The sequence below is a fragment of the Crinia signifera genome, chromosome 2, assembly GCF_055691185.1.
Source record: "Crinia signifera chromosome 2, ASM5569118v1, whole genome shotgun sequence".
Lineage (NCBI taxonomy): Eukaryota > Metazoa > Chordata > Amphibia > Anura > Myobatrachidae > Crinia > Crinia signifera.
Genome location: NC_139218.1, coordinates 125,444,258 through 125,458,259, shown reverse-complemented (window position 1 = coordinate 125,458,259; position 14,002 = coordinate 125,444,258). Strand labels below are relative to the sequence as shown.

The 14,002-nt window shown below is 39.4% G+C and overlaps 1 protein-coding gene across 1 annotated transcript in view; it reads left to right on the top strand.

Annotated features, from left to right (window-relative positions):
• CTTNBP2NL (CTTNBP2 N-terminal like) overlaps positions 1-13,350 on the top strand; it is a 43,178-nt gene extending 29,828 nt beyond the window's left edge. The window contains exons 3-4 of the mRNA XM_083172790.1: positions 3,044-3,151; positions 5,693-13,350. Of these exons, the coding sequence (XP_083028916.1) occupies positions 3,044-3,151; positions 5,693-7,156 (1,572 nt within the window). The 3' untranslated portion in view covers positions 7,157-13,350. The remainder of the gene's footprint in view (positions 1-3,043; positions 3,152-5,692) is intronic.
• The last annotated feature ends 652 nt before the right edge of the window (positions 13,351-14,002 follow it).

Genomic DNA, 14,002 nt, shown 5'->3' with positions numbered 1-14,002 from the left:
ATTCTCCCAACAAGCAAACGTCAATATTATTGTGTTTTTTGGTTAGAAAGGAATTTGAATATATTTAGATAGTCATTGTATCAATAAATATACTCCCAGATGAGGAATTTATGTCACTACCTCTAAGCAATTTAGGAAGTGCTCTTATTCCTTAGCAGGTAACTTTGCACCTTGAGCAAACCCTGATGCACTACAAAAGTTGCATTTTTCTTTGGCAGCAAAGTTGAGGAAAACTGGACTATGGTATTGTAGGTTTGCGCTGGAGATGGTCTTAATGTAAACTGCAACTTTAATTGTAAATTCCCCCCCCCTTACAGCACCATAATTCCATCATTTTCTTCAGGTGCCTGAGGAGTAGGGCCTTGTTGTAAAGGCCCCCATACTCCAGAACGGCATTAGCCCCAAACGCACAATCTCGACGGATCGTGTGCACATTGGCCCTTATTCAGATCTGATCGCAGTACAAATTTGTTCTCAAAATGGGCAAAACCATGTGCACTGCAGGCGGGGCAGATGTAACATATGCAGAGAGAGTTAGATTTGGGTGGGGTGTGTTAAAACTGAAATCTAAATTGCAATTTAAAAATATTGCAGTCAGTATTTACCCTGCACAGAAACAAAATAACTAACACAAATCTAACACTATCTATACATGTTTCATCTGCCCCATCTGTAGTGCACATGTTTTTTCCCATTTTCAGAACAAATTTGTACTGCGATCAGATCTGAATAAGGGCCATTGTGCATATTCTCGTTACGATGCATGCTCCTGTTGGTTGTGAGGTCGGCCCTCAGATCAGACATGCTGCACATCTGATCTGTCAGTACTCATTGCGGTCGTATTCAGATTGTATGTGCTTTGTAAGACTGCCTAGGCCCTGGTACAGCCGCATACTGTACCTCCATTTTGAGGTGTGGTCCTGGATTTTGCCAGGTTTCCCCTCCTACACTATACAATTGAGAGCTTGCTTCATGCTGCCCAGGAACGGTGAGTTAGAAAAGGATTTGTCCCAATAAAAGAAGTTCCCAATGTCAGAGAGGGTGAAGCTTCGAACACTGCATTCTCTTTCCTGCAGTAGCACATTCCAGGAATCCTCCTTTCTTTAGGAGATTGTTCAAGGTGTGTGAAGCATTGTTCTGCCATTACAACTGACTTTGCCCTTTGGATAACAGACACCATCTCCTCTCTTCTGCAACTGCTGTGTCCCTCCTGGACTCCGCCACGTGACATCTTGATTGGGAGCATGGTTTTGTGGGAAATGCAGTACAGTCAAGCCACGCCTTTTGTTTTTTTGCCACTGTGGAGGCTTGCCTAGTGCTCTTCCAATTCTGTCCATAAATAATGTATAGTCTGGCAAAGCTATGTCGCAGTAATGATTTTCATTGCACCATGACTCTGTTATAGCCACAATATGTTGATCATCCCTTTATCATTGCAATTAGTTCTGGGCTTATTTTTCCTATGCTAGTAGCATTTGCACACATAGATCTTGTTTGCGCTTTTACTGTTCCTAGCTATGTTTATCTCTTTGCCTATGTTTATTTGATTTTGATCTGAATTATCTTTAGTTGCTGTGAATGTGTTTCCTATTACCTTTGCCTGCAGAAACCATACAGATGGCCCTCCTACATTTTGACTGTCTGTAAATACCCTGTTTTGTTGTATCACTGTCTGCTATTGTAAAGCGCAACGGAATATGCTGCGCTATATAAGAAACTGTTAATAAATAAATAAATAAATAATGGAGCCACACCCATCAATTGCGCTAGCACGCCTAGGCAAGGGTTTTGGTGCACCACTTTTGTAGAGCGCTCAGACGCATTGAGGGGTGTTGAGTTACACCATACAATATGTATGCAATACACATAACCACCGTTGGTTGGAAAATGCACCACTAATCCGGCGGCGATTGATACACAGTTTATGGGCTTCAGATCCGTATGCAACACAGTTGTCCCTGTAATATTATATCTCAAATTGGTTAATTCGGGGGTTCCAGCATCATCTTGGCACTGGATTATAGTTTTGATGAATAGGAAGCAGTATGGGGAAGTTTACCTCAAGTGGACAGAGATTCCTCAAGTGTGTGTCCTTTCCCCCTTGTTAGGACAGCCACATAAATTATTTGTATAAATCTCAGGGCTAGGATGCAGGCATGAAATATCATAGGAGATTGGTCGCATCCTTCATGATTTTTTTTTAATTGTTCCAGTCGGGTAGGCGTTGGAGATCACAGATTGTAAAAACATCGAAATATTTTGAAAGCCTTTTCCTCCACAGGAAGTTCTTTTGAGTAAATTTGATTATTATCATATTACTATTTTTATGTAGGATGTTTTTTTATACAGAAGTTTTAAAACAAAATTGTATTATTTATGAACTGTAGTTGAATTTTGTTGAATGTATGTTTTAGTACTTGGCGTAGTAGTAAACCAAAAATAAAGTCTCCCATCCCCCCCCCCCCCCCCCCCCCCCCCCCCCCCTCCTCCAGTAAGTTAAGATGTTGGCTGGGTTTAGTCTTAGGACTCTGGCTACTGTTAAGATATATATATATATATATATATATATATATATATATATATATATATATATATATATTTATTTATTTTCTGGCTTAGGGAATATTTTGAGAACATATGATGTTGCCTGTACTTCTTTTTTTTTATTAACATTTTCTTATATAGTGCAGCATATTCCATTGGATTAAAATTTGGTCTAGGATTTTGTTCTTTTTTTTTTACTTATAGGAGCCAGTTCAGTTGCATATACTGTGCTGTGCCCATAATTAGAATACAATGTTGCTTAGTTTCCTGCACTCCATAATGAGGTGTGAGGTGAAATTACCAATGTGGTGGTCATGATGTGTTGTCATTACAAGCGCTCTGACTGCATACTGTAAACACACTTACAATTGTATTGGCCCCATAGGGTCTTATAGTAACCAAAAAGCATCAAGTTTGGAAAAGAGATTCAATTATACTCTTGTGTCTATTCTAGGTAGCTCTGTTAGTTTCTATACACACTTTCTCTTACATGTTGCAGGTAATCCTAGACCTGGAAGAAGAGCGGAGGAGACATGCTCAAGATGCAGCTGATGGAGATGATGTCACATACATGCTCGAGAAAGAAAGAGAAAAACTTGCTCAGCAGGTAACCACACATTTTGGTACCCAGCGCGCTCAGCAGGTAATTGCACGCTATAGTAACCAGCTAACCCAGCAATTTGCCACACATTGTAGTAACCAGCTAAACGTAACTACACGTTTTGGTAAGCAGCTCGCTCAGTAGGTAACCACACACTTTAGTAATGTAAGCTAAGCAGATACCATCTAAAATTGCAGTGATATCAAACACAGGGGCAGATTTGTTAAGCTCGGTGAAGTGATAAAGTGTCTGGTTTTTATCACCGGCCAATCCGCTCCTACCTATCATTTTTCAAACCTGTAACTTCACAGTTAGGAACTGATTGGCCGGCTTAATAAATCTGCCCTTTGTCGCTGTAGCATTGGTTTGTGTGTATGCAGTATGGGTTTCCTAGACCTTTCATGCAGTATGAAATAACTGTGCAGACATCTTCAATGCATGCACTTCTAATTTGGGTCCTGTGTCACTAGAAGCTCCTGATTTTCTCTTACAATAAGCTATAATACCCACAATGGGACTGATTTAGTGATGAATGCAAGTGTATGAGCATGTAGTCATTGTGAAAGTCATACAATGTTGTGTACAAAGTACTTGCAGTCCCTTGCATTTTGAGCAGTGAATATGGGGAAGTGGAGCATATAAAAGGTATGTAGGCTGACTGACTACATATTTTCAGCTCTGTCTGTATTTTAGTTACTTGCACAGCAACTACATGCGATGGGTCATGGGCACTTCACTAGATCCAGTGTATATCAAAGCACATTTTTTCTCAAATGGACAAAACCATGCAAACATGTACAGAAAGCGTAATGTTGCCCATACTCCCCTACAATAGGTCCGATTTGGACGATTTTACCCGATTCCAACGGATCGTGTCAATATATCGTGTAAAATCAGCCCAAATGGGAGGTGTTTTGATGTGTCATTGGATAGTACTGGAATCGTACCATCAGCGGCACATCATGGTTTTTTTTAATCAGATTTCCCTTGAACTCCCCTGGCAGCTCCCCAGGAGTTTTTACATGTGATGTACAGTAGGAGCCCATCTCCTCTATCTTCCTTAGGCCATCGCTCAGCATGGCTATCCTATTGCTCTCAGCTGCAATACAATACATAGAACGATAGAGTAGAGCAGTGGTTCACAAACTTTTTTGACTCCCGGCACCCTAGAGCATCAACATTTTTTCAAGGCACCCCTAGGCCAAATGTTTCTTATTGCGAAATACATAAACAAATATTAAATTAAGTAAATCGGGTTTATATGTCATCCTTTTGGTCAGTTATGTGGTAAGGAACAGGATTTGATGGCCACAAGCACTGGTTTTGCCTGTTACATTGAATATAAATAACTTGAATTGGTCTTGGACCATCAACTCCAGGCACCCATGCAAGTATCTCGGGGCACCCCAGGGTGCCTAGGCACACAGTTTGGGAACCACTGGAGTAGGGGATTTGCAGAGTAATCCTATTATAGGGATAGATGACAGTGGCTACATCTGTATTGCATGTGATTTATCACATGTAAAAATGGCACATCAAGTGCCAAATCATATGTAGCCCTCCCAGGAAGCTACCGGGAAAATTGAAGAGAAATCAGGTCCAACTTGTCCCTATGACAACTCGGACCTGAGTATGGGGGCCTTTTTTTGGGGTGGGGTGTGTTCAAACTGATATCTAAATTTCAATCTAAAAATAAAGCAGCCACTATTTACCCTGCACAAAATGTAAACAACTCACCCAAATGTAACTCTCTCTGTACATGTTACATTTTCCCCATCTGCAGTGCAACATGGTTTTGTCCATGTGATAAAAATTGTGCTCTGTGATCAAGTCTGAATTAGGTCCATTTTCAGCCTGGTTTCCAGGTGTGTTTTGCCATCACCAGGCTGAACTGGACTCGATACTATTAAAACCTAAGCAACCTATGTATCTGCTATTTTTCTTTTCATACTTGCCTAATCTAACGTAAATTGGAGAAGTCTTCCAAATTTGCAGTCAGTCCCCCACACCCCTGGAAGGTTAGGCGGTCCTCTTCATTACGAAGTGGACAATAACAGGAGGATAATTCTGCAAATTTCTAGTAAATGGGGAGGGGCCAACATGACCTTTTGCAATGCAACTCACGTCATATTGGCACTGCCCCCTCATGAGCAACCCACAATTGTCTACACCCACTGCAAATGGATGGGGTCTAATGATGCATATTGCAGGCCCGCACCCCCACCTCCAGTCAATAGCATCCCTTTACTGGGACTCTACTGGCAGAAAAAGTTAGAAGATAGGCAAGTTTTTAGTTATTAAATGTAAAAAACCATATATATTCAATCTGTCTTTGTTGGAAATTCACATAATATTTAACTTTTAATTAGTATATAATAGAAATCTGGGCTTATGTGTATTAGGTAAATTACTATTTTAACTGTCTCATGGTCTAGTATAAATAATAACAAAAATATTAATATTGTAGCTAAAATGTAAATTGTTTTTCCATAAAAATCATTAATTGTCTATTTTTCTTCACTATTTTTCTATGAACGTCATTTACAGTTGGAATTTGAAAAGTCACATGTGAAGAAGCTGGAAAAAGAACAGATAAAGCTGTCTGCTCAACTGGAAGAAGAGAAAGCACGCCACAAGAAAATGTCCTCCGTCCTTATGAAAGAATGCACAAAAGCTAACAATAGGGCAGTGGAGGAAGGTCAAAGGTTGGAAGACGTAAACATGAAGCTGGAAAAGGTAAGGAGCAAAGTAAGCAAGCTTGAGGAAGAACTAGCCCTGGAAAAGAAACGTGGCTTACAGATGGAAGCCCAGGTGGAGAAACAACTCTCAGAGTTTGATATTGAAAGGGAACAGCTAAGAGCCAAGCTCAATCGGGAAGAGAACCGCACCAAGGCTTTAAAAGAAGAGCTTGAGTCCTTAAAGAATATCTTAAAAGATTTAAAGACTGCTCCTGAGATCAAAGAGTCAACTTTAATGGCACACCAGGAGCTGACATCCACAAGTGTGTCACTGGAGAAACCACAGGTATCATCAGTGTCATGCCAGACAGAGAATGTACAATACGAAAAACAAAATAATGATGCTGCAACAAAAGCCAACAACATTTCCCTTTCAACGCCTAGTAAAATTCCACAGCCATATTCAAAGATAAATGGACACTGTGGCACATCATCCCCGAACAACGAACACACCTTAAAGTTGAATATAGGTGAGAACGTTAAAGATAAAGGGGCAAGTCATGACAGTCTGTCTGAGAATGGAAGCTCACCTGTCAGAGTAGAATCTCCTGTACATATGATAGGGCAAGTTCCTTCCAGTGGAGCTTCCTCCTCTCCGAGCAGTACAGCAACTTCATCTTTAACATCATCTCCATGTTCTTCACCAGTCCTCTCAAGACGTCTGATTGGGACAGCGTGTAGTCCCAGCTACCAGTCACCTTACCAAGTTGGCATCAACCATCGATTTCATGCTGCCCGCCATAAATTTCAATCTCAAGCTGAACACGATCAGCATGTTTCTGGATTGCAGAGTCCTCCTTCTAGGGATTTGTCCCCAACCTTAGCAGATAATTCTGCAGCCAAGCAACTTGCACGCAATACAGTCACTCAGGTGTTGTCTCGTTTCACCTGCCAGCAGACCTCTGGGAAATCTGTACCTCCCAACAGCTCACCATTTGGCACAGACTATAGAAACCTTGCCAATACCTCCAATCAGAAGAGTGATGGAAGTCACTCTCCAAACCCTCTTAAAGTTTCCAGTCCTCTCAGTCCTGTGTCTCCTGGGATAAAATCCCCGACCATATCTAGGGTGGAAAGAGGGAACCCTCCACCCATTCCTCCAAAGAAGCCAGGCCTGGCGCAGTCTCCAGCCTCTCCAATTCCACCAGCCAAAGCACCAAGCCAACCATCATCACTTGCAGCTCCAGTAGATGTGTCCAGTAACCACTGCTCTAACAATGGCATTATTGCAAATGGGAAGGAAATTGAAATAATGTTACCCTCTGGTAGCTAGTCATACTACAGCATTCTGTGGACCTAAAATTGCTGTCAGACTTGTCAGTATATGCCTGAATGATCTATACAGTCTAGATGATCAAACTTATGTTATTTATTTTGGTAGTGGAAAAAATGGAATATTATATATAGTGACTATTTTCTTTGTGGAAATTTTAGTATTCAGTCCTTTTCTCTAAACTATCAGAGTGGAAACAATAATACTTTTAGTCTTAATTTAATCTAGAACAACTCCCTTTCCTCCTCTGTTAACCAAGACGGAGTAACGTGGAAATTGCGATGGGGCAAACAGCTTGAGGGTAAAAATTTAAGCAGAAGTTACGAAAAAAAATCCCTAATTTTCCATTTTGGGTGTGTTTATGTAATGATATGAATATCTGTGCTGCATCATCTAAGCATCCTGACCAGATCGCGACTAAAGTGTATTAATCATACTGCCAGGCTTTTCCTATTATCCATTATCCATTGAGCTTAAAGCACTTATCGTAACTTAAGGGAAAGACATCTACCTTTTAAGATGATTTGTTAACTGCAATCCCTATCTTTTTTTTTTTTTTAAACAAGATTTGTACCTTGTATTTGTACCTTGTAACATTTGTTCACAATGACCTTCTGTAACTTTGTTCTCTGTGATGGCTACGTTACATGGTTGCCACTACAAGACTGTGTGTTTCAGCTAAACACATTTTGATTTCAGCTCTCAAGTAGGGACCCAGTTAAATAGCTCCTCGGTGGTCATGTGATAGCAGAGGAAGGAGCAGGGCATGTTGGACAGTGAAGAGATTTATGCCTGCTGAGAATATGGGTGCTCTTTTAACTGTTTTCTCACGGATCATGCGTCTTGACTATGGTGACATGACACGCAACTGTTAATCATTAATTGCAATTCAGAGGAAAAAAACACTAAAGAAAAAAAAAATAACCATGCATTGTGCCTTGCTACAGGTAACCAGAGTAATTTACAGTATGTAGGGGGGAAAAACAAGATTTAATGGGATTGCAGCTTTAATTAAGGTAAATGTGCTTTATTGAATTCAGTGTTCAGTAACTGAAGTTCCACCAGTGTCCACAAGATGCCACTGTAGACTGAGGAATGTAAAACTGTACTTTATCAGTATATATGAAGATAATCTTTTACCCGATACCTAAATTATAAGAGACATCTATAGTATGAGACTAACCGACTTTATATATGTTGTTAAATGTGATAGTTTAAGCCAAGCTATTGCATAAGGTGCTGTTTTACGATCAAAAACCTTTTAACATCTACAGAAAATATCCCACATTAGGTATTTCAGATTAGGGAATAAGGAATCCAGGTTGACATAAAACAAACCTTATAGTAATGTAAATTAGGCACTCATTCTTTGCATGTAAGTAGTAATCTTGTTTGCTATATCTTAACAACCTTAACCTGATATATGTGCCATGCATGCAATTCAGAACATTCTTTATAAACCATACAGTATAGGTGACCAGATGTCCTATAAATGCAGTGCAGGATAGGTGCATACAAATTGACTAGTGTATCATTTCTGTTACTTCTGGTGTCTTAATAGCTCGAGCTCGTTTAGCTACATATCAGGGCAAATCATTGTATTGGTAACTATGGCAACAAAAATGTCCCAAAATCTGTTGTAATGTACGCACTACAGGTTTCTGCACTACAATCCTGAATTCATTGCACAATAAGATGTGAGAATTGTTATCCCCCAAGTGCCTTAATAATCTGTTATTTTAAATGAATAATTATTGCAGAAAAGACACTGTATCCAATTAACTTTTTATAAAAAGGACCAGTCACTATTTTATTGGTATAATGCTGCATGGTAGCATTGTTATACAGTTTCTCGCTGAAACAGTTTCAAAAACGCTCAAAGTTTTTTCCTTCTTCTTTTCTCTACTTTTATGTTTGAAAGTACAGTTTGCAGAGGTTAGAGAGTTTATAGATGACTTGTAAAAATAATATGGCACTACATTAGAGAGCAGAGGCTTATGTTTACTTAGAAGCTGAGCTGTTTCATTTTTCTTGTAGATTATTGTTTATTCATTTGGAATAATGTTTTTTAATATTATGGACATGGCAGGTTCACTTCAAAATTAAAAAAGTAGTTGTTTCACAGTCACCAATCTTGCTAATGTTGCTTACAAAACAAATGCATAGGCTACATACTATACAAAAGGTATACGATGTGTCATTACTTTTGCCAGTCCTTTCTTAGTGCACATGGACCACTAGTCTCTGTGTGCGGCAAGCTTCTTTTTCGATTGAATATGCGTCTTCATGAGACTGCACTGATTAGGTTGATACGGGACACTTGTACATCTGTGTGCAGCTGAGTCTGAATCTGTATATGAAGTGCTATTATGTAGCGGTGCAGTTTTTTCACACAATCATCCAGATTCAGTAAAACAATAAAAGCTAATAATTTTGTGTCTGGAACAAACCATGTTGCAATGCAAGGGGAGCAAATACATTGTTTCTGTGCGGAGTAAATACTGTCTGCTTTTACATGTAGCCCACAGATGTTAGCTTTATTTTTACATGCCATTTAGATTTTAGTTTGAACACATCACACGCGAATCTAAAGTTCTCTACATATGTTACATCTGCACCACCTGTATAACAACATCGTTTTGCAATTTGCATGATTTCCTTGCTTTGCTAAGAGAACTGAATTAGAACCCTTGTCCAGTTGCGCTTCATCTGCGACCTTATACATATTATCTATATATATCTAGTGTCCGTGAGTCTCTGAAACACTGCTATCTGCTGGCAGAGAGTGAAACTACTTTTTTTTCTCACACATACACAAACACAGACTGTAGCAGACTAGCTTTTGAAGCTTTTGCTTCGAGCGGGCTTACTAGTTTAATACTTATTCCCATGTTGTTGCAGCCCAGCATCTCTGGTACACTCTGAGTAGTGTTTCATTGCCCCTGCAGTATATTGTCATTCTGCACTTACAGCAGTAAGCACAGTGTTCTGTTTTATAACCCTGCAGTGTACATTACTGTATATCTAGTTCATTTTAGTAACACCATAAGGACAAAGGTGATTCACATGAGCAGAACATATTCAGCTAAACTTTTATTTTAAAACAATGATCATAGCTAACAAATTAATTGAAATGTGGCAGGTGCTATTCAATTGTCCAATATATTTTTTAATAAAGTTATACATAGATAGTATGATTTTTTTTTCTGTCCCACTACTTTTCACCCATGAACAGCTGTATGGTTACACAAACACAGCAATGCCATAGAAAGTGTATTTCTCTTTTGGCTTCTCAGAACATACATATACACTAACATTTACCAACAGAAGGCAGAAACAATTATACTGTAAAGTAGCAACCAGCTCATCAAAACAAACAACATAACCAAAATGTCAGCGGTCCCAAGCGGTGCAGCACTTGAATTGCTCCATCCAGCGCCATCTAGTTGATGGCACACACAACACTTGAACTCTCCCTCTATGGGTGAAAAGCAGCGTTATTTTATATAGGATAATGAAAAGGGAAACAAACTACTGTACAGAAAGTTGTCATAGCACAAGATACAAATTGTGGCACTGATGTCAGTTTAGTAGACACAATTCAATTTTTATTATATATGCTAGTGTTATATATTGTGACAAGGATCACATACACAGGGATTCAGATGAAGACTTTTAAACTTTATTTTATAAAGTAAGTCACAGCGCACCAGATTAATTCCATAGGCAGCAACATACAGGTAATCACAGCATAAACAGACTCTTGAATGTGGTCCCTACAATAGCCCACACCCTGGCTTATCGCTTGGGCAGCTAATCCACCATCAAGAGCACTTGCACTCTGCCCTGGAAACACTTATATCAGGAACTGACAGGTGTCGCTGATTCCCGACCTGGCTTCTACTGCTCCAAATCTGGTCTGGATCCTTCACATTACTCATATGCTGTCTCTGTCACACTATATTATAATATAATGATTAATTTGCTTATATCAGTTTTTTAGGTCTCTTCAACATTCCTTTTCTGTATGGATTAATAATGTCGGGACAGAGATGACCACATTAAGACCTCCCAGAAAGTCAGTATGCCACTAGACTGGTGCATGCTTGTCATCACATACATACAAGTTTGAAAATGCAGAAAAGATGATGTAATTATAGCTTCATAGCTTACTTATACAGTATGTTTTAGACATAACTGCTTAAGGAAGTAGGTTTGCATTTGATTTACAGTATATTCTTGTTAGTTCTCTCTTTAGGGGTGCTTATTACATAATAGGGGTAAGTTCATCCGTCACCCAAGAGTTTGGTGCCTCCCGCTTTATAAATAGTGCTCTCAGCCACTATATGGACCAAAGCCTGCACTGAATTGGCAGGGCTTTAGCTTTGCTGTCTGATTTTGGCCAGTCAGGATCAGACTAACGAGATTCAGCCATCTGCAATAAGCAGAATCAGTATTCACTGGTGGGTCCCATCTCAGGCTCTAGCAGATGCTGGTGCACCATTGCTTGCTACATTGTAGGCTAAGCAGATCCTTGTTAGAGCTCTACTGTCCCCCTATTGCAGGTGTTGGCAGGTGCTAATTAGATAGAGGCAACAAACTCTGCTATAGGATTTGCGCTGAGCTTTGTTGGAAGTGCAGCGGTGACACTTTGGTCCTACCGTGAACCACATCAGTGCTGCTGTACATGCAGGTGTCCCTTCAGTGCTTGGAGCCCAGAGGCAAGCATCTCTATTGCTTCTGTGAGTGACACCTCTGATGGGATATAGTTGTTGAGTTTGCCACCAATCTAAAGTCCCTAAGTGACATAGCCAACTGACCTTTCAATAGACTGAGCCCGTAGCATTAAAGGTGCATACACACTAGATGATTGTTTTTAGCGATAGGCATGATGGGACTTGTTGTTCACAACAGCTGGAGGGCCATAGTTTGGCCATGCCTGCTATAGTATCTACTGCACTTCTGCTAGTATTTACAGTTAGCCATTATTCCTTTGCTGCAGGGGAAGCAATTGGTGGTTGGGGAGCAAATAGACCCCCTAACCACCCAATCCGATAAAGAGCTCTCATTTGCATCTAGTTGCGGGATGGCTTCAATCTCATGCATGATACACTAAACTGCCTCAAGTGTTGTATGTATATACGCTGATAAACTTATACAAAATACTATCTTCTGTCTCTATTGGTTTGAACAGTTATACTAGCGGTTTGCACCGGATGGCAGATATTTTGATGTAGTTCACACACACTCATTATGTTATTTCATCAACTGCATTGTTACACTATTGCCTACTGTAGGCTTGATCGACCTGTAGCTCTCCATCTGCATGCACTGCCACAGTATCACAAGGCATTCCCTATCACAATTTTAGCATTCCCTAATAGCAATACTATGGCAGGACATGCTGGGATTTTAGTTTCACAACAGCTGTAGAGCCACAGGTTGACCGGGCCCAACCTATAGTTTTGGCACTCAAAACCATTTTGTATTTTTAGTCCTATGCAATAGTTTCATATAGTGTTTTCTGGGAGAGTCTTTTATGGTTTATATGTTGTGTGATGTCACAATGACATCACTACTTCTAATAGCTATAGTTACAAACCAAATTATTGCATTAGCGTAAATATGTATATATGATCTTATCCATACATATATAAATATAGGAATATATTATGTATATTTGTTAGGAGATGCACTGAAACTCATTTATTCCTCTGATGTAATATTTTGTTTGTTTGTAAAGTTCCAGAATTTATTAATGAGAAATGTCTGGTTTTCAATTTGAATTTCTATCTGTTCATGAATTAAGAAATAAGAAACCCACAAGATTTTGCCTATTGTACAGTATATATTACGTTAGTTGTTTTTTTTAAACGGTCATGGAGTGTGATGTATACAACTACAAATGGAAGCCAGGAATTATTGAAGGAACATCGGTCTAATTGTATTTGTTTATTATTAAAATGCTGATCAGTATCCAGTAACTGATGTTCTCAAATAAATGCTCAAGTATATTTTTTATTTGGAATCTGTGTGCACAGTGCCTAGGTTTCAGCTGGTGATAGTTTACTTATTTATTTAGCCTGGTTTGATATTTGTACCTACTGTTAATACCATGTATAGTGTTCATTCTAGCACCTGCTATCTTTGAAAACCATACAGTTCCTGTTTCCTGCCTGGGGTGTCACTGTATGCTGTGGTGTTTCTAGCACAGGTCTGTGCTGATATGCAGACCACGCTGTGCTAGAAGCACTACAGCAGACAGTGACACCCCAGGCAGGGAAGAGTAACTGCATGGATTTTCAAAGATAGCGGGTGCTAGAATGAACACTAATGTATGGTACTAATAGTGGATATAACACCACTACATACTATTGTTATTTTGCAACTTGCAAATGAAGGGATATCAGCCACAAGAAAAGCTTTACCTCTCATTGTAGCCTCCACAAATATATAAAACAAAAGGGATAATTGGAAAGTTGAATCTACCATCATTTGCATAGGGTATCTTGCATGAATTCACACTGCACATACTGTACTTTTGAAAATGAGCAAACAACCACCAAAATGCAGAGTTGTTCATATTATTAAAATTGTATCCGGATCGTCAGAATAAGGTTGTAACAGGGTATTTTCATGTACGCAATGTTCAGAAATGGCATATTCATGCTAATGTGGCTCATAATCTTTAATAATAAATAGACATCAGCACATAAGTGTATTTATGTCTGCAAGGAGGGGTATATTTTGCTCCTAGTATTGCGCAGGTGCATGTACACTTAGATGATTCATAGTAAACAAGGCACATATTCCTCCACCCATTGCTCATCTTGTAGATGGGCCTGC